General features: G+C 38.4%; 1 protein-coding gene across 2 annotated transcripts in view; it reads left to right on the top strand.

The window, feature by feature from the left end:
• pex5la (peroxisomal biogenesis factor 5-like a) overlaps window positions 1-26603 on the top strand; it is a 97558-nt gene extending 70955 nt beyond the window's left edge. For both annotated transcript variants that reach the window (XM_087783629.1, XM_087783628.1), the window contains 8 exons: window positions 1652-1747; window positions 9965-10081; window positions 12208-12351; window positions 13937-14007; window positions 18184-18402; window positions 19928-20093; window positions 24104-24261; window positions 24324-26603. In XM_087783629.1, coding sequence (XP_087639755.1) covers window positions 1652-1747; window positions 9965-10081; window positions 12208-12351; window positions 13937-14007; window positions 18184-18402; window positions 19928-20093; window positions 24104-24261; window positions 24324-24525 — 1173 coding nt within the window. In that variant the 3' untranslated portion in view covers window positions 24526-26603. The remainder of the gene's footprint in view (window positions 1-1651; window positions 1748-9964; window positions 10082-12207; window positions 12352-13936; window positions 14008-18183; window positions 18403-19927; window positions 20094-24103; window positions 24262-24323) is intronic.
• The last annotated feature ends 687 nt before the right edge of the window (window positions 26604-27290 follow it).

The following is a 27290-nucleotide window of genomic DNA, read 5'->3' as shown; positions in this document are numbered from 1 at the left end:
GCAGAAGAAGTGTTTTAACACTTATCTCAGGGTCAAAGTGACCCGAAGGCCCGAAAAAATGTATTTTTGGTATCCCTTGTGTTGTCTTTGGGTCAAAGTGAACGATCTCCACCACTGTGTATGTATTTATGGAAGCCAGGGAGGTCGTTCATCTTGACCCAGAGACAACACAAGGGATACCACAAACACATTTGTTTTTGGGGCCTTCGGGTCACTTTGACCCAGATACAACTCAAGGGTTGAGTATCAATTTATTGTTGTTTTTCTTAATGAAGACACTCAAAGTCTGATTGAAACTTTGAGCTATTGATGCAATTTCCGTTTAAATGATTGACCTTCAAAGTGTCTGAAACATCTGACCTGAAAATGAAAAAAAACTACATTTGCATCGACTTATATTCTCATTTTTAATGGGACTAATCACTCATTTTTCATAGAGCAGAATAAATCTTTACCAGCCTGTAAAAGACAAGCTACACTTCATCTGAGTGAATCAAATTATGACATTTTAGAAATTGAAGTTTGCTATGAACAGAATTTAGATTTGAATCTTTAGAAGTTTAAAAGGTTTTACTGGGTGATCATGTTCCCTCCAGAATGAGAGAAATGTCATTAACCAGCTAAGTTAGCAAGTTCACCATTCGGTTTAAAAACTTTATGTTTAAGTTAAAAAAAAAGTGTTTTAAGTTTAAACCACAACATGTGACGAGGTGACAAGTTAAACAGAACTAACAAAATAACATGGGAATCATCCTACTTGCGACCTTGGCTCCTGTAATGATTTGACAAAGTCAAACTGACACAATTAGCATATTTTAAATAAAGAAAATTGGGAGAAATTGGTGGTTATTACTAGTATTTATGAAAGACAAAACTCATTAGTAGAAAAAAAACGACCATCTTGAGTTGGCTTCTCATGCTGGACTTTAGGAAACATGTCCCTGAATGCTCATGTTATGAGATTGACATTTACTTTCCTAACAGCGCAGTCAGCTGTCAGGATGTTTGGCAACTCACACTTCACTATTGACAGACCAGAGATTGTTTATTTCTCCAGTCGTCACTGTCGACAGTTTCACCACAAAAAGAGAAACAAATCAAACGTAGTTTACTGCTGTTATCAATCAGCCTTTCAGAGACGACATTTTTTTGTAGTTTTTGTATTCATCGAGCAGTAATAAGAACCGAGTCCAACATACAAACTACTGTAGCTCCCATTCATGAGGAATTCATGAAAGTGAAATCTGAGGAGAGTGAGACGATAAATCTGTCTTTGGTCATGAAAAAAAAAGTCGTTTCGAGAAATCATATTAACAAAAAGTAAAGTTAGACGAGCAGGAAGAGAAGGAAAACTCTGCAGCCATCAGGTGAGTCCAACGGCATGACACGCTGACACCAGAGATTCATGAGGCAAAAAAAACACACTCGTCCTTCGGGAAAGCAGAGACGGCTGATCCTGCACACACTCCTGTACCTCCTGCCCCGCTCTGGCTGATCATGTGTGTGTGTGTGAAATGCAATATGAGATGTGAATGCACACATATATCTATATAATATTGATCACGAGGAGGTAGAGATGTATACATTATTAAAAAGTCGTGTGTGTGTGTGTGTGTGTGTGTGTGTGTGTGTGTGTGTGTGTGTGGGACAGGCTCGGCTATCGAAGGAGCAGAGGTTCGGAAGCGCTCTATTGTCCAGACACCAGTCCCTGGAGGAGGAGTTCGAGCGAGCCAAGGCTGCTGTAGAGGTAAGCACAGTTGCCGCTCGGCGCCCACAACATCTGTCACTTGCCACAGTGACTTTAAAATCACCTCAGTGGGAACAAAGTTTTATCAGCTGTGAAGCGCCGGAGCTCCTTCAGGAAGTCGACTGGCGGCTCGTTCAGCCGGCGGCTCCCGGAACGTCCTCCCGAGACAGGATGGGAGTTTTTTTTAGTTAATTCCAGGCACACGTGTCGAGTAATGAGCGGTAGATGTGTTTTCTTTGAGCCATTTCTTCAGTGGAGACACTTATTTGCTGCAGCAAAAAAGGGGGAATTTAGCATTTAACAAAGAAGGTCAAGTAAAGCTACATGATGTTACAAATATTTCATTTTTACTGACTACTTTTTGTATATTAGGACGTTTTTTTAAATGTTGAGAACCTTTTTTGATTATATTTTTGGTTTAAAAAAAACTACCAGAAGAGAAAGATACTGACATTATAGGTTCTAAATCCCACACAAAAACACACGCTTACATCCGGGTCACGGCACCAACCTGTGAGGGTTTTGTTCTGATGAACTGACCCCTTTTCCCGGGTCTCGATTCGAGGTGGTGGTAAATAAGGACAGACACAGGAATGAGTTTAAGAGAAAATGCTCATTAAGTAAAATGTGCAAAAGTCAGAGTCAGAGACCCAACTTACATGATCATGGACTCTTGGTAAAGCAGAAATCTATCGCAGAGACGTCTTTAAAAATCAGAGGAAAAGTTCGAAATGACAGATCTTTTATAGAATGAATATTCAGGTTAATGTCTCTGCTTGTATGATTGGTCAACTACTCTAAACGATTATCTTCCAAGATGGCCGTGCCACGTGGTCGTGCTGGAAAGTTACAGGAGTTGATTTCTTCTAGAAAGAATCGGTTTATCAGTTGACTTACGCTGATGTCGGTCCTTGAGCGGAGACTTGCTGGCACATGGATTTTAATGCAAGGCAATGATTATTCAATTTGAATTAAATATGAAACATAACCAGGTAATCAAGTGATAATTTGAAATGCCTATTAAATCTAGATGATTCTGACACTTCGCAACAACATCTCTGTCCAAGTGGCCTTGGATAATTTCGGATTTGATGTCTGGGGAATTTTAACAACAACCAAAAAAAAAAAAAAATAGAGTGAATGTGTCGACAGTAACGAGGGCTGGTATCACACCTCAAACGAAAAATAATACATAAAAGCAACTTAATTTTTCAATCAATAATTTTGACAGGAATAATCAAACGTTTTAACTTTTTTAACATTTTCACTTCTTTCCCCTTTTTTCAAGTTGTCCATAAGTGCAACTGTCAAGTAGTGATGGTCTGATGAAGCTTCATGAAACAGTGTCATGTTGTTTAGAGGTCAGTAGGTGGTGCCATCAGTTTAAAAATGATGTGATTTTTCATTGGCACAGTTGTTTAAAACAAAGGAAAATAGTGCAGAGTCCGACATCTAGTGGACTCTGAAAATAATGACACTGCTTCATGAAGCTTCGTCAGAACATCACTACTGTCAAGTGCTTTTTAGCTAAACCGCAACTGATGTTTCTATTTGCCCATCTAACCTTTTAGCCAAAATAAAAATCATTTTCTGAATCATTACCTGAACCAATAAACACACCCTGAACACACTTTCCACGACAGAATTCTCTTCGTCTCACACCCTCTCAGTGAACTCTGTAGCTCTGTCCTCTAGAATACACCTTTAAGAAGTTGTGGAGAAACCATTTCAATTCCTGTCTGGGCTCAAAGCATCGTCAACAAAATGTTTATGAAATAATTTTGACCTCTTTATAGTGTGTTTTCAAAGTGGCTATGAAAGTCATTGACAAAAAGTTTATTTTGACTGAAGATGAACGTATGATCCAGAATCTTCTATCGCTCTTGAATTGTTTGCGATGTGTTTGAAACCCTCAACGTATTCTCCAAAATCAGTCGGGGTAAAAAAAAAGAAAAGGCCTCTTGCCACTCAGCTGTCTGAAGAGTCAACATCCTGGTCCGGCTGATTGCTCTGCATCCAGATCTGCTGACTCACAGAGACGGACCAGGAAAAATGTAGTCTGTAAATTCAAGGGAGAAACTAACATAGCTCTTACAGATGAAGAATAGATGAAGCAAGATTCACTCAAAGAAGTTTCAGTCACAGTTTTAAGTTTTGAAATGCGAGAAGTTTCTTATCAGATAAAGTCCATAAGATAATGTGTTTCCTGCTCAAGTGGTCTCTGAATACTAGACCAGTCTCAAACCGGCAGTATTTCGGGGATCCCTCCCTAAAGAAAATATGATGTAATGACTTGTGTAAGCAGTTGGCAGCTTATCCTCGTCGCCGTTATTGTCGGCCCGGAACAGCAGGTGCTGATGAGATTGCGAAGCTTGAGGGAATCTGAGCACGAAAGCATCGATCGGAAACACTATCTCCGCTTCGACCGGTCACTGCCTCCACTCTCAGGACACGAGCGGTCAGCCGGTTCCACGAGTACACGACCATGAATCCTGCCCGATCGTGGTCGTGCTTTTGCATGTTCTCTCACACTCAGACGGAGACGACGGCGTTGGCCGAAAAGCTCGGAGGGCGGAAGGGACATTAAATCAAGCCGCAGCCTCTCTGGCAATTTATTAAATTAGTGCGAGCAGTCAGATGGAAGAACTCGAGGAGCCACGGAAAGGGCAGTTGAGGAATTAAAGCTTCTAAATGTGATTTATTTTGTGGTTTTTGCGTGGCTTAACGCTCTTTGAGGGGAGAACATTGGCAGAGTGATGAAGCCCAACTTTATTTTTGTGGATATATGGAGGATGACTATAGGTTGACATGTATTGTGAGGGTGTAACATATACTGAGGAGAAAAGAACGATGCGGTTCTGCTTTTAAAAAAAGCTAACATTAATATAAATACATTTATTTGTCTCTCATGAAAGTCAGTGTGAATGGAATAGGTCATTTCCAGGGTTTCAAATTGGGTTATTTATGTCCAAAGGGGAAGATGTTTAAGGATCAAAAATTCAGTTTTATGGAAAAACTGGAAAAATTTTACTTTCTATTTAACCAAAGAAATACATCAAACTGGATCAAACTGTCCGAAGATAAGAGAGATCAGTGAAGAACATTAAAACGCTCTCAGCTTCTTTGAGGCCTCAAACAACATAAATGATGAATTTAAAAAGAAATGGAAACTAGTTATTTAAAAATGTGTATCGTCTTCAACCCTTGAGATTCTTTTTATAAATAAAAACAGTTTCAAGTGCAGTTTTCTGTTTCTTTGGTTGACATAGACCACTGTCCATGTGCAATGTGATCACACCATAGGTTTACCCCGAGCTTTACTGAACACCTGGATATTAAAGAAACCGCTTGACCGAGTAAAACAGTGTTTTAGTTGTTTGTTTGTGTTTATTTATCCAAATTTAATGAACAAATGAAGACAGAAATTGAAATCTCAGGTCAGAAGTATTTTTAATTGTACTTAATGTATACCTAAAGTGATGGTTCAACCAAACTATCACTCATTTTCTACTCCATCTCATGTCGACTAAGGGTTGAGAATATTTTCACAGTAATATGTTCCTTTTTAGAGTTATAGACAAAAATGTTTGTTCATTTTAATGTAGCGACTGGAGCTCAGTTATCTTATTCTTCGTCCTAAAAGACACTTAAAACCATCCAAATACCTCCGTACTGCTCGTCTGTAATGTCCCGTCTTAACAAGTCTTTATTTTAAGCTTGTTTTTAGCAGAGTCGCTACATTAAAATGAACATACATTTTTGTCTATAACTCTAAAAAGGAACAGATTACTCTGAAAATAATCCCAACCTTTAGTCGACATGAGGGTGAGTAGAAAATAAGTGAAGTTAGAATTTGGGTTAAATGATTCCTTTAATATCTTAAATTAAATCAACAGCCCAATAAAAGAGAAGTTTGAAGAATAACCGATAAGGCTTCGGTTATTTAAGATAAATCTTTACTCCCTAAGATGCAGATATTTCATAAAAGAAAGTTAAAAACTCACAAGTTAGAACTGGAATAAAAATCTTCACCACCTTTTTCCTCAACGCAAAGACACATGAACTCAATATCTCATCTTTCTTCTCGCCTGCAGCGCAGTCTAGTGTAAATGGAAAAGGCGTCACAATGGCAGGAGTTTCTGTGTCAAGCCTGTAGGTGTGATTTACTTATACCTGGATGAAGTATGTTCACCAACCATCTCGTAAACCTGTATTCCTTCTTCGATGTTCTTTCTCATCTGGAGGTTTTCTAACTTCCGCACTTCATCGGAGCAGCTAAAATCACAGCTGCATGTTGGATACAGTGATTTACAAGATATAAATTACCCGCCAGTGTCTTTGCCTTGTTCTACATAATTAAAGTGCCAGCGCTCGCTGTCCAATAATGGTCGTTACTGAGTTATGGTGAAAAATGGCTGCATTTATTGCCACTTAAAGAGCAACTCTGATTTATTTTATTTACCCCCTCACAGTGATAAAGTGGAGAAGTTAGACGTGTGTAAAAACAAATGAGAACGACATTCACTTAATGGTTTCTTGTGCTGAGAGAAAACAACATGAGATATGGAATCTGAGAACCTGAGCGATACTGATCCACTTCCCAGAACCATCCTGCTGATATAGTACAACTTTCCTTTACATCTCAAGTCAACCGTACTTCAGCATCAAACATTCACCATAGGATTCCTCTGTTGTTCTTTCAAAGGTACGAGGAAACAAATGAAGGTTTTCCTTCTTGCTCTGTTTGTGGCCACAGGCTTGAAAAAGACATCGAATTAAGCAATTAGCTCTCCTAACATCCTCTTGACGGTGTGAGACTGTAGCCATGACTGCAGATGGAGATTGATCATGGAGCTAAATAACAGTCAAAAGGATTATCCCAAAAAAGTTTGTTCCATAAAAGAAAGTTTGGGATCATAACAGAAGTCTGGTAGAACGTTTTTAATAGAGATAAATAGTATATTAAATAAAGAGTATAGAGTATATATATATAATATACATTGACAAGCACCTCTTTTCAGCTTCTAAACTTTACATTTTATTGATCAGTTATGACCAAATATTAAGCTCAATAACTGACCAGTCTCTTATCTAAGGCCATGGTTCTCACTTAAAATGTCATCCACTCAGTTTGGAAAAAGAAGCTTTGACCTCTATTATGAAGGAGTTCGAGTACTTAGGAGCTTGTTCACAAGTGAATAACATTTGAAGAACAGATGGATTTGTGGATTGTGTTTCTGTCTGTATTTGGTTAAAAAAAGATCTGAGCAAAACAGCAAAAACAACAACATCGGTCACCGTATTTAGGCAGTGACGGACAGCTGGTTGCAACCATCGTTAAATAGTAGTAGAAGAAGAAGCTGTCGCTTCATTTCCTGTTAGTGCGTAACGACAGTGTTTGATTTGAGACATACTATCTGTCGAGAATTTGCGTACTAGTTAGTACCTACACTATCCTGATGCATACTAACCACCAGTAGACTAAGCGAAGTATACTATTTGAGACACAGCAAGTGTCTTCACTACACAGCTTTTTCATGAAGCCTTATCAACCCATCACTACTAAAGAAATAATCAAGCTTCGGATTAACCTGGTGTGTTTCATCTTTCTCACAATAATAAACAAAGCAAATAAATTCCCAATCTGGGAGGTAGTTTTCCTCATTTCCTGACCGAGCTCAACGGCACCAATGAAGCCCTTGAGTCGCTCAATCCATCTCAGAGGCAGACACTTAATAAAGTGTCCAGGTTTTTCCCAAAGTTCACTGTCCATTAAGGTGATGAGCAGCCTTAGCATCTGTCCATCACTGTCCAAAACCTCACTGTGTGAATCTTCTAAGGTGACCTTCTTTCTCGAGCCGCGTCAAATCTAAATTTAGATCAAACTATAGATCGGACTGGAAACAGTTCAGCGAGCAACATCCACTTAATCAAAAAACTTCGGCATCTTCATGGCTCTGCAGTCAAACCACAGACAGTCTGATGGTGCACTTCCCTCCGCGAGTGACTACGAGGACTGTCAGCAGGCAGCAATTACCTGCCACCGCTCACCGCCAGAGGCCCCGCCATGGCCTCCGTGTCAATCACCAGCCGCTGCCATGTGAGGATGAAAAGACCTTTGACTCAGACTCAGTGTTTCCACTGGATTTCTTCTCTTCCTCTATATTTTTTTTTTTTACCTGCGAAAGAGCTGCTGTGCAAGTGGACCTCATCCACGTTTTTAAAGTGTGATCATATAACAAGATACACTCTTAGGAAGCTGCTAGAAAGAGAAAAACATTCTTTCGTCGTAGAATGTTGTTCTTTTTATGGTCAGTATTATCGCTGGGTTCCTGCGTCTCACCTCAAGGTAATGAGGGTAAATGGAGAAACAAGAGAGCGCGTGGATTTTTCAAAGCCTTTGGTCTGATCAAAGTAACCCAGTTCTCGGAGACAAAGTAGATTAAACTTGTTTATCTCAGTCTGTTTGAACGGATAGAAATGGAACTTTGTGCAGATATAATGAAAGACTTTTGCTGTAATGGTGACTTGTGGCAAATTTAAACACAAACACACAAAAAGATCTTTCTACAGGGCAAGTTTCTCTCAAACTATTTTCTGTCGTCGCTTGCTCGAAAATATGTCTTCATAAGGACCAACACTAAACAATTTGGTGTTGCCTCTGCGTAGAAGAACCTTAAACGGAATTTGTTTTTGAAGAATATCTAGAAAGTCTGTTTGTCCTTTTGCTTTAGACTCATTGGATTGACTCTATTGATGTGTTTCATGATACAGTGTCTTTACTAAGCAGCTGTTTCTAGAAGCCCCATCCACCCCTACTTGTCACCCATTTATGTGGCTCGAGATTTCCTCGTTTATTTTGGGTTCATGTACAAGAGAAAAAGGATCTTGAGCTTCTGCTAAAATATAACACATTAAAGGGAAACTAATGTTTCTCCAAGATGCAGCAAGTCTCTCACAATGCTTTGAACTTATTACTTTATAAAGTTCTCCCCCGTCTGAAATCTGGGCGAACAAGAGGTTACGAGAGTGGGGTCCATTATGATTTATTAATGGCTTCACTCCTCCTCCAGCCAGCTGTAGTCATGCCCCGCTTTGTTTATACAACGAGTCCCATGGAGGTGGTGGAGACTTGCTGGGTTTGATGACACAAGTTGACAAACCTTGATATTTGACCAATCACAGCAGAGTGGGTGTGGTTATGGTAAACAAGATTTCTTCTCCAGAAAAATAAAGTGTTTTCAGTGGGCGGGGCTTAAGATCATTTTCTAATGTAAATATTTCAATGAAAAGAGAGTTTTTTAACAAACAGACACATACTGGCGGTGTTGATATTTACCAATGTCATGGTAGAGATCTTGCTGTATAATAGTCATTTAAATGATTGATGTAAGGCAACCAGACTTTAAGCACTGTCTTATATAACTGCCCATGATAGAGTAGATCATTTTGGGGAATGAAGAATAATAGCACTAGCTTGTGTTCTTTGAATTATAATGAAGGAACCCATACTTTTGTGATCTTCAAGTTCCTATTTTTCCTGTTTGGTCAAATGTTTGTTTTTCGTTCACGTTTTGAATGTGTTGCTGGTGAAAGTCAGACACGGTGGAAGCTCTGCAGTCCTGGCGTGAATCAGAGATTGAAGAAAGCTCAAAATATTCCTGATTGCTTGTTTTCACACTGAGTTTTGCTTTTCATTCTGTATGAACACACAAGACCTCCTATGTTCCAGTCAGTTTGCTCTTCATACAACAGGTGCATGAACAAGACATAAACTACACACTGGTGACCACAGATGAAGCCAGATTTTTGCCAAAAAGTTTTCCATTGATTAAACATATTATTGTATATTTGTATAATTATTAAATAAAAACATAGCAATAGACCAAATGGGACATCAGTGGGTAGGAGACCACGGATATTATCACTAAACATTCAAAATGCTGCAGGAAGTGCTTTTCCTCTCAGTATTTCCCATATATTTTCACTGTAAATAACATGAACATGTGCTGTAGATAAATGTAAGGATTCCTTTCATACCTGTGAAGTTGTAAAATGATGAGTCATGATTATCTGCAGTTCATATTTCTGTCACAGAATGATGGTGACAAAATGTGACTGATTTTCTTTTTTCTTTTCTCGTCTTATTTTCCCTCTCCTCGTTCCAACTCTTCTTTCTGAATCCCCCTCTACCTCCCACAATGTTTCCCTCTGAAGTCAGACACAGAGTTCTGGGACAAGATGCAAGCGGAATGGGAAGAGCTCGCTCGGCGGAACTGGCTCACGGAGAACGAACAAGGACAGATCCCGTCGTCCGTCTCCCCGCATGAGAAGGTCAATATCGTCTGATCTCCATGTAAATGTGTAGGATTCAGACGATTATTTTCCGCCCGAAGCAGACGCTGAGAGACTCTCAATCTGATTTTCCAAGCAAGTCATTGAAGAAGAAATAAATGATTCAAATGAGAAATTTAAATCCTCTGAGAAGATTTCCAGAGATATTTGGAAGAACTCTGTGAAATCTGCTCAGTCAAGCTGATCTTCAGCCAGTTGGCCCTGAATGCATCATCCCAACTCATGTCAAGCCAAACACTTAGAAGCATCGAGGACTTCAATCCAACTTAACAGGGTCAGCTTTTCACTCACAGAATCAAATCGGCTTCGACTAAACGCGTCTTTATTAAATCGATGATATCGATTCCAAATCAACACGGAAAGGCAAAAATAATATAAATACATGTTCATATTTTTATGATGCTTAACTGAAGTTTTACTTTCTCAGGCATGTACAAATAATCAAAAATGTTGTTTCTTGTTTCACTAAATAGAAATAAGGAAACATTTTCAAAGCATTTTTCTGTATTTTCGGGAAAATATGTTTGTCAAATCTTTATGAAAGAATTAAAGAAAACTAGCTGTACATACAGTAGTTGAATGGACACTAAAAGTACTAAAAAGGTACATATTTAAATCAACAACAGATTCAAATACTCACTACTAAGGAAGTAACAGCTGAGTCAAAGCACAATTTTTTTATAGATTCAATGGAATTCTTTGCTTACAGACAAGACTATTATTCATTCATTCATTTTTCTATGTCGCTTAATCCCTTATGAAGGTTGTGGGGGGCTGGAGTCTATCCCAGTTTCTTCGGGTGTTAGGCGGGGGACACCATGGACAGAAAACCAGTCTCACACACACTCATACCTACAGACAATTTCCCCAATTTCCCAATCAACCTCTGTATGTTTTTGGACTGTTGGAGGAAACCGGAGTTCCCGGAGTAAACCCCGGGGAGAACATACAAACTCCACATAGAAAGGTCCCTCCGGACCTGGAAGCGAACTGGCAACCTTCTTGCCATGAGGCGATCACGCCAACCACTTTGCCACCGTCCGCAAAACTATTGAAATAACAAAAAGTACTTTAAATATTACTATATCAACGACACATTACCCATCGCAGATATAATCATCTAATCTTGCAATGCATGCTGGGAAATTCGGTTTTCAAAACCAACTCATTATTTAAACTAAAACAATAAGCAACTTAGTGAAACTATTTAAATAGTTTAATATGTTAAAAATGTTGCCGGGAGGTGATTTTTGTGAGCAAAAAACGTTTTACATGAAGTTTGTTTCTATTTAAAACGTTAAAAATAAACTGTTTCGACAGTAAAAAAAAAAAATGGCCGCTCGTTCTCATGTAGCGAAAGTAAACATTCAGCTTCAATGCAGGTGTCTATTTTTTCCAAAGCTGACTTTCATCAATGTATAGGTGCTACTATTAACAACAAAATAAGGGAAAATGAGCCTCAATTTTGTCGAAAAAATATATCAGGAATGGAGCTGACCAAGCTGATAGATCCTGTGAAGGATCTGATGGATCCAGAGACAACAGGATTCAAACCTATTTGGATTTTTAAATTCTTCAAAATCATATTTGGGCTAAATTTCTGCCTAATCTACAAGAACCAAACAAGATTCACTTTACATTTTTAGTCTTTAGAGAAAAGCAGGAAGTCATTTATTTGCCAGAGACCAATGACCCTGGTAGCATTTAATGTAAAGGCACTTTTTAAAAGCTACTGATCTCACTTTACCTTTCATGAGATTCACTCGTTTCCCCCACATTTTGGTGATCTTGCAGCAGATGAAGACGCACATATGTGCGGCCGACCTTCCCGTGTGAGCTCCGGACTGGAGATGTTAGATTGCTCAGGATTCTTAAAGATCACTCTCAAAGTCACACGGCATCTGCTCATCAGGGTCATTACAGATGCAGAATGCAAAGTTTAACATTTAAAGAGAACAGAGCGACCCAGAGGAAGCTGCGAGGATCGATTCCTGCTGCTGCTGCTGTTGCTGCTGCTGGAGTTTTTGCTTGAATCACAGAAGACGCAGCCGAGTGTCCCCGTTCCCAATCTTTTTGTTTTTTCTCCCTGTGTCTCCTGCTGACAGGGTTACTACTTCCACACCGATAATCCCTACAAGGACTTGCCAAACGCCTTTGAAGAAGGGCTGAAGAAGTCCCGGGAGGGAGACTTGCCGGACGCCGTGCTGATGCTGGAGGCAGCTGTCCTGCAGGACCCCCAGGACTCAGAGGTGAACACGTGAAGACATACCATCAGATTCACGGGGACCAGGGGAGCTGTTTTAAATGAAGGTGGAACTGTAAAGCCCTGTTTTTGGTTCAAGGTTACCTAAAGGCCGGGGAAAAAATGTGTTTGTGGTATCCCTTGTGTTGTCTCTGGGACAATGTGAACGTTCACATTGACCCAGAGACAACACAAGGGATACTACAAACACATTTGTTTTCATGAGATAACACAAGTGTTAAAAACAAACCTTATTCACTTTCTAATGCATTCCCACAGTAGGTAATGTTTTCTTAAAAATACAATCATTTCTATTTGAAATCATCTTTAAGGAATTGTTTGTAAGCACCTGAACACCAAATGTTATCTTTTTAAAACATTACTTTAAGCCAGAGGTCAAAATATTAGTATAAAACTGAACATTTAACAATGTTAATTGTTGTTCAACTATTCATAAAACTTGTTAAAGATATTGTTTGAAGACCTTTTTGCTCCTATTTTCTTCCTTTTATTTGTTCATGGATTCTATATTTATGTTGAAGTTTTATATCTTATTTTTAAATGTATATAAAATAAAGTATATACAATAATAACAATGTATATTTTTTTCTATTGTAAAATATATTAAATAAGCTTTGGGTTTTTTTCTTTAGAATTTTAAATATAATTATCTTTTAAAGGAAATCATATTCAATTAAATTAATACTGAAGCTTATTTAAGAATTTCCTATTTTTATTTATTTATTTTTAAGTTTTCCCATCATAATAAATTCTTAAATTGGGGCTTAAATTTTGGCTTTCAGCTATTTCCTGAAACAGAAAAAAACATATAGGAAAAACAGTTAAAGCCAAAAAACATCTTGTTTGAGAAGAAAGCAGCTTCTTGCATACATACTTTCATCAAATGATAATTGGCTAGTTTTAAACTCAATCTTCTCTTTTTCCGTCTCATAAAACTGTTCTCTAAAAACCGCAAATACTGCAGATTTATTGTTATATGTGACCCCATTACAGGTCGGGCGGGTCCTTGCTTTTGCTGAAGATCCTGCAGAATATCCCAGAATGTGCCAGTTATTCAGAAGAGAGGATTATCCTTCAGTGTATGGAACTAATGTGATTCAGAACTCCCTCCAGGCTTCTCAGTGACACATCGCTCTGAAGTGAAGACCCCAAATCATAAAGATACTAGTCCTCTGAATTCTAATAAAAGAAAGAAAACGTGACATTATCTCCAGAAATGATGAGAACAGAGACTTTGTGTTGACTTTAATAAAAGACAAATATAAGTAGGTACTAAACTTAGATATTCATATTTTTATTTAGTCATTTCTTAAATATCCAATCAAAATCTGTTTATTTCCATCGTTTTAAGTCTCTGGCTTCATGAGTCGACACCTACACTTGCCAGAGGTTCTTTTCTCACTTTCTCAACCTTGAATTAGTGTGAAACATTTTTTACAACAACTTTTTCGACAACTAAATACAAGTTTAATAAGTCCTGACCAGACGTGGAATAACACAATGAATTTCTGTTTTCAACACTGACCCGAAGCTTCCCCGCGGTCTTCTAATGAGAGGGTGTTTCTCTGCAGGCCTGGCAGGTTTTGGGAACGACTCAAGCGGAGAATGAGAATGAGCAGGCGGCCATTGTTTCCCTTCAGAGGTAAGAGAACACATTTGGATTTTGTTCAATACATTTCATTTATTTGTTTTGGAAAGTTGTTCTGACTGGAGAAAAATAACAAGTAAATAAACAGGACTGGTGCAGCGTACTATTTTTGAACACGACTCTCCACCTGCAGGTGCTTTTAAACCGCCCCCTGCTGCTCGGCTACTTGGTTGCTTCCCTCGCCCTCGATTCTTCCTTCTATATCATCGCGTTTCATTTGTCTGTTCCGGGATTTTTGTCATCAAAAGTTGGTCGCCATGGAGACGATTCATCAGTTAATATTAAAGTTGATGTTATGAAAAGCTTTACAACTAATAGAGTCATCACGGCTCATTCCACTTCGGACCATCATGTCGGCGTAGTTTGAGGCGACTTAAGCTTATAATTAATTGGCATCTGGACGATGTAACATCTCTGGATATCTGGCTCACAACGAGTTTCTCACGAGCAGATGGCATGTCCTGCCAATGTGCATTCGTGATGGGGTTTCACAGGTGTAGGTGAAATTAAAATCACTTGCTCACTGATGGGGTCAACGTCATTAGGAAAAACCTGCTGTGAACTCGTACGGCTGCGAGGGCCGGGGCCAGTGCCGAGAAATAACCGTGTTCATTACGGGGTTATTTAACGTTTTATATTGCACCAAATAACCCCGTTGAACTTCTTATCCCGGTTATTTTTGGTACGGTGCTAAACACAGTTGGTGACTGACTCAAGACCATGCTTGGGTGGAATCTAATAAATGAATTGTGTTTAAAAATGTAGATTTACAAAGTTAAAACTATTTTAGTCAACGAACTTCAAAATCTGTTTTGTAAACATAGTCAAAATGAAAGAAGGTTATCGGGTTCTGTAAAAGCAAGTTCATGAAGCGTGAGCAGAATGCATGTGTGAACTGCGGGAAATCCATTCATTAATATTTCAATAGCTCTGATCCTGTAGCTCCTGTGTAGATTTTGCGCACGAAAATAATGTGCGTCACTATTGAAAATTAACATTATTTCAATGTTATGCAGATGCATTTGAATAACCTGATGTGAACATAACAAATTTTAACTAAATGAGTTGACAATAGCAGGTTTAAAATCAAGATTATATTCATGATTTATCGATTCAAATCGACTCAATAGATACACAATACTTCTATAAGATGAATGTTTATGAAATTAAATTGTAATAAAACATTAGAATATAGGCTAAAAATATGTTAAAATATCCAGATATGTAAACTATTATCAGGTATATTTCCTGACAGAAAGGTTTTCTCAATAATGAGAGTGATATTCTGAACTGTGAGTTCACTGACTGTGACTCAAGTGATATGTTCCTCAGAGGCTGGATTAACAGGTAAAGTTAGTTGGATATTTAATATCATCTCCAGAACCAGCGGAGTCTTTGTACGCCACATTCTCAAGATTAAATCACTGATCACGGCCGGTCGAATTTCCAAAAGCCTCTTTAGCTACAGCGGTTTATCTGTTACTGATTTGATCTTTATCAATGGTGGGAAATTCCGGTTTCTCAAAGGCCGCAGTGGGACCTGTAAGGGGTTTTAATTTAGTTAGTTTTGTAAGGTTGTAAATAGTTATTAAATCCTTGACATGCGATCTGGGAATGTGTGTGATCTAGTGTAATCCTCTAACTAATGTTTAGCTCTTTTGTAATAAATCGTTTTTGTAAATCTATTCAAGTCCAGTTGCATCAGAAGTAACTTCTGTCAAATTAGTTTAATTTCTAAGAGGGTTTTTTTATTTAAAAATCTTTAACTGAGGTAGTATCAACAATCAACTTTGTACGATGCACTTCTTATTACATTGCATTGATTATAATCATAATTTTATCCCACGTTTTCCCAATAGAATATTTTAAAACATTATATAATATTGTGACATTATCATCAGCATACCTTTCATATTTGTTTCATCTATTAATTTAAAATGTTTTTTTTAATAGATTTTATAGTAAAATATTCCTTCTAATAATGTCTGTCTATCTGGTCTGAGGGTTTGAAAAACAAACCCGGTGAAAAAGCTTTACAAATGAGCGATCTATGATCACATTTATAGTGTAAACACATCATTCCTCTATAGACGTAATGCACTGTAGGAGCGAGTGGCACTGTACCAAGATGGCCGCCCTGTATACACACCACTCTCGTGGGCGGCAGCAGTGGATGCGGCGTCTACATATATAGATGTCTATGACCGTCACACTGACCGTCAACTGATCACAATTCAATCAAAACTGATTACAAGACACAAAAATGTCCGGATTAGTTGAAACAAAAACCTGCAGCCACTGCGGCCCTTGAGGAGGTAGCCCTGAACTATATATTTAGTCTGACTGTCTTGTTACAACTCGAGAAAATTCTTTATTTTTTAACTCGACTTCACCCAAACTAATTTGTTTATCCGCTTCAGAAAAGTTTCTGTTTGTGCAGGGTGGACAGGATCATCTTCACCGCCTTATATGGTCATTCATGGGTGGAAATTTATCCTATTTACTCATTAACAGTGAGTTTCACTCGCATGTTTACGATACGATTTAAGTGTTCCGACCTCCTCCATGAGTCGGTTTATCGTACCTTGATGTAAAAAAAATATGCTCAGGATTTTATTGGTGCTTTATGAACGAGACCGAGTAGAGTTAAGAGCAGAAGAAATAAATAGGACCGACCTCGATGTAAGTTGAAACATAAATCCAATGGCTTTCTGTGTTTGTAAAGAGGTTTCAATTGAGAAATTACAAGTTTGTGAAAATCGTTTCTGCAATAAAAAAATTCACCAGCCTTGCAGCACTTAAACTTATACGTGTCGATACGATACCAGGGAGAAGCATTTTCTTAATACAAGAAATATGGTTGTAAATCTTAGCTCATTCCTGGGCCTCGAAACAAATCTTCAGGTTCTGCAGATGGAGTGTTTTTAATCCATCTATGATGTAACAACTCCATCTGTCTCTGCTGTGAAGTTAGATTAGATGCCTGCTTGGCGCTTGTCCTGGAGCCTCTCAAGTGGCATGGATTCACACGGCACGCAGGTATATTGAATATTTGGTTACAGCTTTTTCTAATTGGCAGTTTTTACACGGTCGATGCGGGAGTTTAGTTTATCACTACGGTACACTGTGATGTTGCTAAAGCTCTCATCAACTCAGATGAACGATTTGTTTTTTACAGGGAAAAATAATGGAATACTAATGTATTTGAAGAGTTTAAATTAGACCTTAGGGATATTCGTCTATGCAAGTTTCGCATGGGAACTGAAACGGTTTAGTTTCTTTGAGATTTCGAGTGAACTTTGGCTACAGAGTCTTCTGGCTTCAGACGGTTTTGACTTAATCTAAAATCTTGGTTTGGCTTCACTAATGAATCCAAGATTGTAATGAAAGCAGCTCTGCAGAGGATTTTATCCTCCAACATACGTCATAAAACATGGTTTTATTTAATTAATCAAAAGCTATAAGTTACTCAGAACAAATATTAAAACTTAAATGGTACAGTAAAACAAAGAAATAGAAGTTTTTGTCGAATGTTTTTATGCAAATGTTACTTTAAATATGCCTGCTGCGATGCGCCCCCTTTTTTTAATCTTTCCTGCCAATACCAACAAACACATAATCCCCTCAAGAGTTATCAGGACTGACAGAGCAAGACAACATTTTTCTTTCAATTAATTTCCAATAGTTTGCTTCGGGTTGTTGGTTCGTTGACCTCAGAATATCATCTCGACTTTGACTAATGATGTTGAGGTTTAAACTGATTTTAGTAGCGATGGATTGATGGGGGCTCGTGAAACAGCTGCCTAGTGTTTCATGATACAGTTTCTTCACTTTAAAAGGCCACTAGATGGCACTCTCTGCTTTATAATCAATGGCTATAATGTGTCTGTCAGCCAGTGAAGAGTTTTAAGGATCGGGGAAATGTGAGTTCTTCTATAGCAGCTCAGAATTCTCGCTGCAGAGTTTTGTATTAACTGCAGGCGAGACAGATCCTTCTTTTATACTTTAGGAAGGTAGTAAGAATTAAAACTATTTAAAAAAAAACCTGGTAGTTTAATATCATGGGCATAATAACAGCTTTAGAATCACCAACATCCGATTTCCTGCTTCCTCATCGCCTATGAAAGATTATTATTCAACCCCCATATCTTGTCCCTCCTCTTCCTGCAGGTGTTTGGAGTTGCACCCCAATAATCTACCGGCTCTGATGGCGTTGGCCGTCAGCCTCACCAACACCGGTATGCGCTGCGACGCGTGCGAGGCCCTGCACCGCTGGCTCAGACACAATCCAAAGTACAAGCAGCTGCTGAAGAGTAAAAACCCCTTGAATGGCTCCCCGAGCTCTCAGCGACGGATGTCTCAGGCCCCCAATACTGCACGGCAGGAAAGGTAAGAAGCGTTTATGTCCCCATTAGATCCTTTGATATAGGATTATCGACCCGTACCAGGGACATGAACTTTGTTGATGCAAGTTTTACCAGAAATATGAGTATATTTAAACATGTTTTTAAATATATTAAATTAAGGTTATTGTTGTTGAAGAAGCAAATTCTCCACAATGAGTTTTAATCAGATATGGGATCTGGGATTGACTGGAAATGTAACGACTCGGGGAAGGAAACTGGAATTATGAACAACTAATTTATTAACGAAAAGAGCAGGCAAAAGGCAGTGATTAAAAAATGTCAGAACAACATTGGCCAGAACTAAATATATATTAGACTTGAGCAAAAACACATACCACAGTTTGACGTCACGAAAGGGACTGACAGACGAAGGAGTTTTTTAAACAACAATCAAAGCGAGCAGGGATCAGGTGAGACGAAGACACAGGTGACACGAATCAGGGAAATCAGATCAAGAGCATGAGAGGAAGTTAACAAGACAGTGCTCAGGCCTTCACAATAAAACCAGGAAGTGAGAAGGAAGGGAACAGAAACGACAGGACATGACAAGAAATAAAAATCTGTTAAGAGAAATCTGTACTCTTAATGAAGTCAACTCTGCAACTTGGGTCTAAAGATTTAAATCTTTTTTTAAATACTATTTTTTAAGCTTAATTATTTGTTGCTCACAATTATTTTCTTAAGAATTTGACGATCTGAGCCTATGAGTTATAAAAGTGTGAGCTGAAATTGAGAAACACTAAAAGAAGTAAAATACCAGAACCAAAAAAGTGTTGTTTAAAAATAAGCAGTTAAATACTGACAGTGGATGTTATACAGATAGCAAGTAAATGCTATGTTAAAATCTAAAATGATATATATATTTTTAGTACCTCTGCCAAGAAGGTTCTGTGACCATCTGTTTTTTCTGCCTGTCTTTCTGTCAGCAAAATAACAGGTTAACATGGTGGGTGTGTTCTGATTTACCATCTGGACCCCCAATTTCTGTAAAGGTTTTGTGACTCTGCTGAGGTTACAAGAGATGCAACCGGACAAACTTTTCCTCGCCTACTTGCAAATTACTTTTCCCACTTTAAATACACAGTGTTAGTGATATTTAAAAAGCTTAAAAAGGAACAAATTGTACAAATAAAATGAGGGTGAATTGAGCCAGACATGCTTTTATCATTTAATTAATTTATTTTTCCATCTGTAACTGTCTCATGTGTCATAGGGTTGAATCAGACCCTCCTCTGCAGTATTTACTTGTTGTTGCTTTAATAAATCTTTTCTCCGGTTTTTAAAACCCTCATGTTTGGCTCGTCTCTCAGTCACTCCTCAGCTAATCTCTCTATGTTTACCCTTTTCCCCGTGACCTTCTAAGAACACAAGTTAACACGCAACATCCCTCCTCGCCGCTCTCTCAGCATCCTTAAGTCACGCTAATCCTGCCGTGTGTGTGTGTGCGTGTGTGTGTGTGTGTGTGTGTGTGTGTGTGTGTGTGTGTGTGTGTGTCTGTGTGTCCGCAGCACGCTGTTGCCCGAGGTCAAAGAGCTCTTCCTTGAAGCGGTGCAGCAGAATTCCGAGAGTATCGACCCGGACTTGCAGACGGGCCTCGGGGTTCTGTACAACCTCAGCAGCGAATTCAACAAAGCAGTGGAGGCCTTTAACACGGCGCTGTCGGTGCGACCGGAGGTAACACACCCGCCGCCGCCTCGCCTGGGCGAGGAGAGTTGAAAGTGTCAAACTTGTATTGAGGGCCTGTGTGTAAATCATAGCGTCCGTGGTGATGAAAGATTGATGAAGGGGACGATGAACGAGCTGCTCTGACACGGCTTGTTCCCAAAAAAAAAAAAAAAAAAAAGGGGGGATAAAGAGTTTGATTGACGGCCACGTGAAGCGAGAGGAATTTATGTTTCTGCATTTTATTATCAGTCCTGGAGGCGATTACATTTTTTTGACCTGAAGGTTTCAGCATTTTAACTTGAGAGCTCAGTAGATCAACAGGAAGTCAGGGAGTGCTGAGATCAAAAAGATGTTGGTATCTGGAGATCTGGTTTGAGGGTATGATGGGATGTTGGATTCACAAAATGTTGAGTCCATTTTTATGGTGATGAATCCGCTAGCCAGGGATGTATCCACAGGAACAGATACTAATTAGTGTGCTCTGTATAAACTGTGTGGAGGCCGGACCACCGATGGCTGATGAGTTACTAAGATAAAAGGTAAACCAGGTGTAACATTGTTGGTGACCCCTGTGTTTATTTATTTCAATCGTTATCAAAGTGCTGGCCGCCAGACGAGGAAATCTAATGGGATAAGAATGGAATTTAAACCTTTTTTTCCGGAACATTTATATGCAAACGGCGTTGATTTTTGGACTCTCAGGTTGCTAGTTTGGGAGCCCATGGTGTGGTTCATGGTTTGAGTGAGTTTGAGGAACTGTTCACTCTGAAGGTCCTATCTGAAAGATCTTCAACGTTATTAGGGGTTTATTGAACATTTTCATCATAATCACATGAAGTAATCACAAAGAAATGATTTAAGAGGAAAAGTCATGACTCATCGTTGACTTTGCGATTGAGTCACATGTACAAAATGTTACCATGTACTGGTCTAGTTCTTGAAAACTTCGACATCATGAAGTCGATACATTCATTTATCTTTCTAGAAAACAGTGAGTTACATGCAGCAGAATTGGGCCTCGCGGCATTTTTGAATGACAACACTAAAGAAAGAAAGAATTCAATTATAAATCACTTTTTTTTTAGTTTGTGCAAGAGTATAAGAACATGTCGTAGTACACAGACCACATAGTAAATCAGCCGCTAACTGTGTGAAAATCTACAGAAAATGTCATTTTCTTTTTTTTAATTTGTTTTAAAATACTTGATATAAGAAACTTAACAAAATAAACAAACAAACATTTGTTTCCAATCTTCACAATAACTTTGTTTCCTGGACTTAAAATGAATATTTTTGATAAACTGACGAGTTAAATAATCGTACTACATGGTATTTCTGGTTGTCTGAGCACTAGTGATGGTTTGATGAAGCTTCATGAAGCAGTGTCACTGTCCACTAGATGGCGGTCTCTATTTTCCTTTTGTTTCGAACAACTGTTCTAATAAAACATCACATCATTTTTAAACTGATGGCGCCACCTACTGACCTCTAAACATCATGACACTCCTTCATGAAGCTTCATCAGACCATCACTACTGAGCACAAGAGAAAGTGTCAATATTTTTTAGGTGTTCTCGGATACGTGCTCAAGTTATTTTCTAATAATTCTACCGAATAATTCGCTACAAAACTGTAAATGCAAGACAGTATTACTTTAATCTCTTTTTTCAGGTAGTCTCTCATGCATTAATTTCTTATCAATATCTGCATTAATAATTTACTTTTATTTTCGGTATTTCAATTAACAATAGAAACGTCTTCGTCGTTCCAGCTTCAGTTCGTGAAACACTAAAGACACAATAAAGTTTACTCGCATAAATGAATAAAATGAAAGTGAATAAAAGTGAGTCTCCTGCGATAAAGAACATGTGTGACAGCTGTTGGACGCCATCTGTCGTCACACGAGTAAAGACCCTGCACTTTAAACGATTCACGACCCACACTGTGTCAGAGATGAAACGTCTAATCTCTCTGTCCACGGCGGGGATTTCTCAGCGGGGACGGTGAGTTTACGACTCTTGCTGGGAAATTTAGTGCCGCGATAAAGTGTGGCTGCTGTTGCACGTGGTCAAGATGAAGATAAAGAAGCAAAAATGTACGATTTAACGATGAATTATTGGAGCTTAATGCTGGAAAAAACACTCAGAGAGAACTTTTAAAAACGTATTTTTCAATTTCTATATAAACTAGTGATGGTCAATTATTATTATTTGTTTATTGTATTATTACATTTTTATTAGGATGCTAAAACATCATTTTAAATAAGTGTATAATGAACAGAAAAAATGTTTTTAATAGTTAATAGAATGTTATTATTGATGTTCTTGATATGAGCTTATTATATGATAAATCATTAAATAATTTAATCATATTTGCAAGAATAAAACTTTGAAGGAAACCAATGAATTAAAAATAATAATAAATAATAATTCATGTGTTTAGAATCAAGTGAATGTCGTATTTTTTAATACAAACCAAAAAATATGAGGAGGAATAAATAATATATAATAATGTCATTATACGAACAAATTCAATAAATCATAAATACATAATAAATGTAAAATAAAGAGGGGAATTAAGTGTTTCTATAGTGCTAGGTAAAATAGTGAAATCCATACACAGATGATAATAAACAATACTTGTTGTTCCTCCCGAACCATCTTACACAACAACATCCTCCAGACGCAAACATTCATTTGTAAAACTGCACGGAGACAAATCAACGATCACTCCAGTCTGAAAATAACAAACCTCTCGTCCGTCTCCTTCATTCAAATCACTCTGTGTAACAACGTCACTGTCCCAGGACAGCAGGAGCATCGCTGTGAAATTCAACTCCCACATTTGACTTGGTAATGTCTGCTCTCCTGCTGCTGCTGCTGCAAAAAAGAGAAAGATAATGATATCCCGCTGTTCGACTCATTCAAAGATGAAGAAGTCAGTTCTCTGTGCGACTCAGACCTTTGTATGAGCCTGAAGGTACGAGCAGGAACAAGGGAACCAATGTGATGGAGCTCAATGAACATCATTTACTTCTCTTACTCATTATAATCGTTTTTTTATCTGAAACTACGAGTCATTTAAAACATTTATCAGTCGGTCTGTGATAATAACGAAAAGAGCTAAGAATTCATTCATTTATTTATGACTACATGTTGAATTTTAAATATACTTTTATGTTTTATGACGGGGGGGAACCGAAGTCCTAATGCACAATTAACCAGAGTACACAAATACCAGGAAATATAAGATTAAGTATAAAGTCCAATATCACATAAAACAGAAGAACAAGGAGTCCAAAATCTCACCAAATGTCCAAAGCATCCACCAAATAAACACCAAAACCAGGAAGAGAGAATATAGTTTTCTATTTGTTTTCATATCATTCAGATGTTTCTGTAATCATATGATTAAATGTTTGTATCTTTAAGCAAAAACCATATAAAATAAATGGTATACATTAAGTGACACAATCTAATTTCTATTAAATATAATTACACTAATTGAAATCTTAATCTGAAATCTCTGCGAATGAGAGGTTACAAGAGCGGAGTCCAATATGACGTAATAATGGCTTCACTCCTCCTCCAGTCAGCTGTAACCACTGCCCTGCTTTGTTTATACAACGAGTCCCTTGGAGGTGGAGACTTTCAGGATTGATGACGTGCGAAGACAAACCTCGGTGTTTGACCAATACCAGCAGGGTGGGTGTGGTCATGGTGGACGAGATTTAATCTCCAGAAAAAACTGTGTTTTCAGTGGGCGGGGCTTAAGATCATTTTCTAATGTGAATATTTCAATGAAAAGAGAGTTTTTTACAAACAGACACTGATGATACAATAGAGTCCAACATCTATTTAAGACACACTTAAATCAACACGTTATTGAACTTTAATCAAAAATGTACATTTACTAGCTCCCCCTTGCTCTGAGGTCAAGGCAGGACGGTCATGGATACAGTCAAAAAATAGTGAGAACAAGTGATAAACTTAGACCCACATGACGTCTCATGTCTTCAGGACTACTTGCTGTGGAATCGTCTCGGAGCGACACTGGCTAACGGGGACCGGAGCGAGGAGGCGGTGGAGGCCTACACCCGGGCTCTGGAACTCCAGCCAGGCTTCATCAGATCCCGCTACAACCTGGGGATCAGCTGCATCAACCTCGGCGCTCACAGGTGAGAGATTATAAAGGTGAGAGATGCTTCTCAAGCTGAAGTAACGTGTCTCTCGCCCTCAGGGAGGCCGCCAGCAACTTCCTGACCGCCCTGAGCCTCCAGAGGAAGAGCCGGAGTCGCCAACAATCCCACCAGGTGATGTCAGGAAACATCTGGGCGGCGTTGAGGATAGCCCTGTCCATGATGGACCAGCCGGAACTTTTCCAAGCGGCGAACATCGGGGACCTGGATCTTCTCATGCGGGCGTTCAACTTGGACGTTTGAGGACCTGGAACTTAGCGACTGTAGAATCCTAGAACCCTTTTTCTTCTCTGCTTGATAGCCAGAAGTCCCAAGTGCACCGAGTGGACCGTGCCTGCTTAGACCGAGTTATTTATGCACGTTCAGTTGACCCAGGATTTCAATTTTTTGGGGGGGGGGGGGCCTCCGATGTCCTGAGGAACGGATCTTCCAAGTGCTTTTTGCGGTGGATTTGGCCTGCACTTTGTGATTTCCCTCAAGAGCACAAGAACAGGCAACGATTGTACGAGCAATGCCTTAGAGAATATGTCAATTAAAAAAGTGACTCATGCAGCCGAGCAGAACCAGGAGCGTCGGAGAAGAAGCTGTTTGCACAGAAGAGACGGACCAAAACCGTTTCTCATCAATTTCCCTTTCAAAGACTCCTCGCCCGTCCTCGTGAGCGGATGATGGACGGCAAAGTCTAGCCAGGAAATATACATTCTGCTCCTGGCTTGTTTTGATTTCCCTCCATGGAGAATAATGATACTGCATGAATCCGCTTTTCTTTCCTAGAACGATTCTTATATCATTAAAAGTAGCATATTTTAGATGTTTCCCTTTTTGCACTTTGCAGCAAAATAACTTTCCTCAATGCAAGTGGAATGTGCAAGCCAGGTTGTAAAGCCTTACTTAAATGCATGTGGATATGTATTTATACTATTTTTATGGCAAACAAAGAGGTTTTTCCTTTTAAGCTACTCCTGTTTTATGAACTTGAAAACTTCCCCCCCGATCGTCTTCTCTTTGTTCCCGTTTCGTGTCCGTTCGTTCCTCACGTTTCATCCTCGGCGAGACTCACACCATAAAGACTCGCCGGCTTTAGTTAATCCCCGCGATACATAATATCTCTTATCCCTTTACGCTGTTGCACCGCAGATGCTAAAGTGCAACGCAGCGACGCTAGCTAAGAGCAGAAGCAATGATCGAGACAATGGCGGGTCCAAAGAATGTCAAAGGATTCATAGGTTTATATCAAAACAGCATAAATATCATTAAGAAATGTTTGAATAACAGAAAACCTCTGCAGGTGTTTGAATGCTAATCCAATGCTAATGCTAACTGGGCTGGAAACCCAGGAATCCAATGAAAATAATTGGATATTTTCCAGTGCTTTTCTGATTCATCCTAGTTTAACATTCAGGAAAGACGTTCATACCAACAATATCGAACCATATAAACCATATTTTAGGTCAGAAAACATGTGGCTCTTGTAGGCTTTGACAGATTGACATGTGGCTTCAGTTTCCAATTTAAAAAAAACGCCTGTAGCATTATTTTTGTTAAACAAAAGTATGTTATTATCTATGTGTACAGGCAGTTTAAATGGAATAATACGTCTCATTACGGGGGTGGTAAGGTTACGCTTAATGGACCTTATCTGACCTTACCAAAAATCTAAACCAGTTTTATGTAATGCCACTTAAAGTAACAGTGTCTTTGTAACAGTAAGACTGTCATAGGGTTGTAGCAGGTTGGTATGTCAAACTTTGGGAGAAATGAAATCATAAATATCATAAAACAAATCCTTTATATTTTAAATGGCTGTTACACTTAATTTGTTTGGACTTTGTTTCTAGACATGAGTAAATTGTCGGCTTGAAGTGAAATTGTTTATATTTAGAATCACATTAAACCTAATATTGACTTTTTATTTCATCTTATCGTCTTATTTGCAATGATTTTATCAGCGACTTCTGACTCAATCTGGACCCCAGGAACCACTTCCGTTAGGAAGGTGGTCATAATGTAATGGTAACGACATTATAACTACCATTACGGTAATTATCACATCATGTATTATTGCGAAGCCATTATGACGTAACTAAATCTGAAATAATGTGGAGTGAAAAGAGACCTTAAAAATGCATTACCAAACTATTTTTGCCTCACAGAAAAAAGTATCAAGTAAAGTTCAAGTGAAAAGAAGAATCAGTGCTGGTGTCGAAACAGACGTATCTGCAGGAAACTGTTTCAACCTCATGAACTATGCAAAAGGTCGAGTTCTCTGTTGCTGTTCATGGTGTCGCTGTGTCTTCCTTCATAGGTCAGTAGAGAGTGAGTTCAGCACAACATCATCAGCCCGCGAGGATGAATCTTAGTCACTGTTTAACGTCCAGCTTAGTTCCGCGGCTGCCGACCAAAGGTTTTTTGTCGAAAGATCAGTTTTTAGAAACGCATGCAGTATTTCATGATATTAAATCATTTTTCTTTCATCCCAGTTCACTACAAATCAACTTAAATTCCTCTTTAGAGTTAAAGATCTGGATTAAAAGAAGCAACAGACGAGTTAATGTGGCTAAATAAAACTACGCTTGGATAAGAATTTACTGTCTGTTTGACTATTTTTCTATTGTATTATTATTATTATTATTATTATTACATCGAGCTGAGTTATTTTGTTTTTCATTATTATTTTATTCAGGAGCTGTACCTAAAAATATGATTTGTAAAGACATTTTAAGCACTCTACTTCAGATAATGGTTAAATAAATCATCTGTTTTTTAACATTTACATTTAACTGCATTTAAATATTCATTCATTCATTCATATTTATTAAACAAAACCACAAATTAATAATTTTCAGTCAATAAAAATGAGATTGTAGGGAAATAATGTTTCACGTTATAATAACATGTTTTAAAATCATCCTAAATAAATAACTAAATAAAAAACTAATCTGAAGAAGTTCATTCACCTTCCTTGTCAATCATCAAGAACACAAACAGCCGAGGGACACACAGTTGTT

Source organism: Callionymus lyra, chromosome 2 (assembly GCF_982586985.1).
Source record: "Callionymus lyra chromosome 2, fCalLyr1.hap1.1, whole genome shotgun sequence".
In the NCBI taxonomy this organism is placed as follows: domain Eukaryota; kingdom Metazoa; phylum Chordata; class Actinopteri; order Syngnathiformes; family Callionymidae; genus Callionymus; species Callionymus lyra.
The sequence above is the reverse complement of the archived record's forward strand: the minus strand, read 5'-3'. Positions and strand labels throughout refer to the sequence as shown.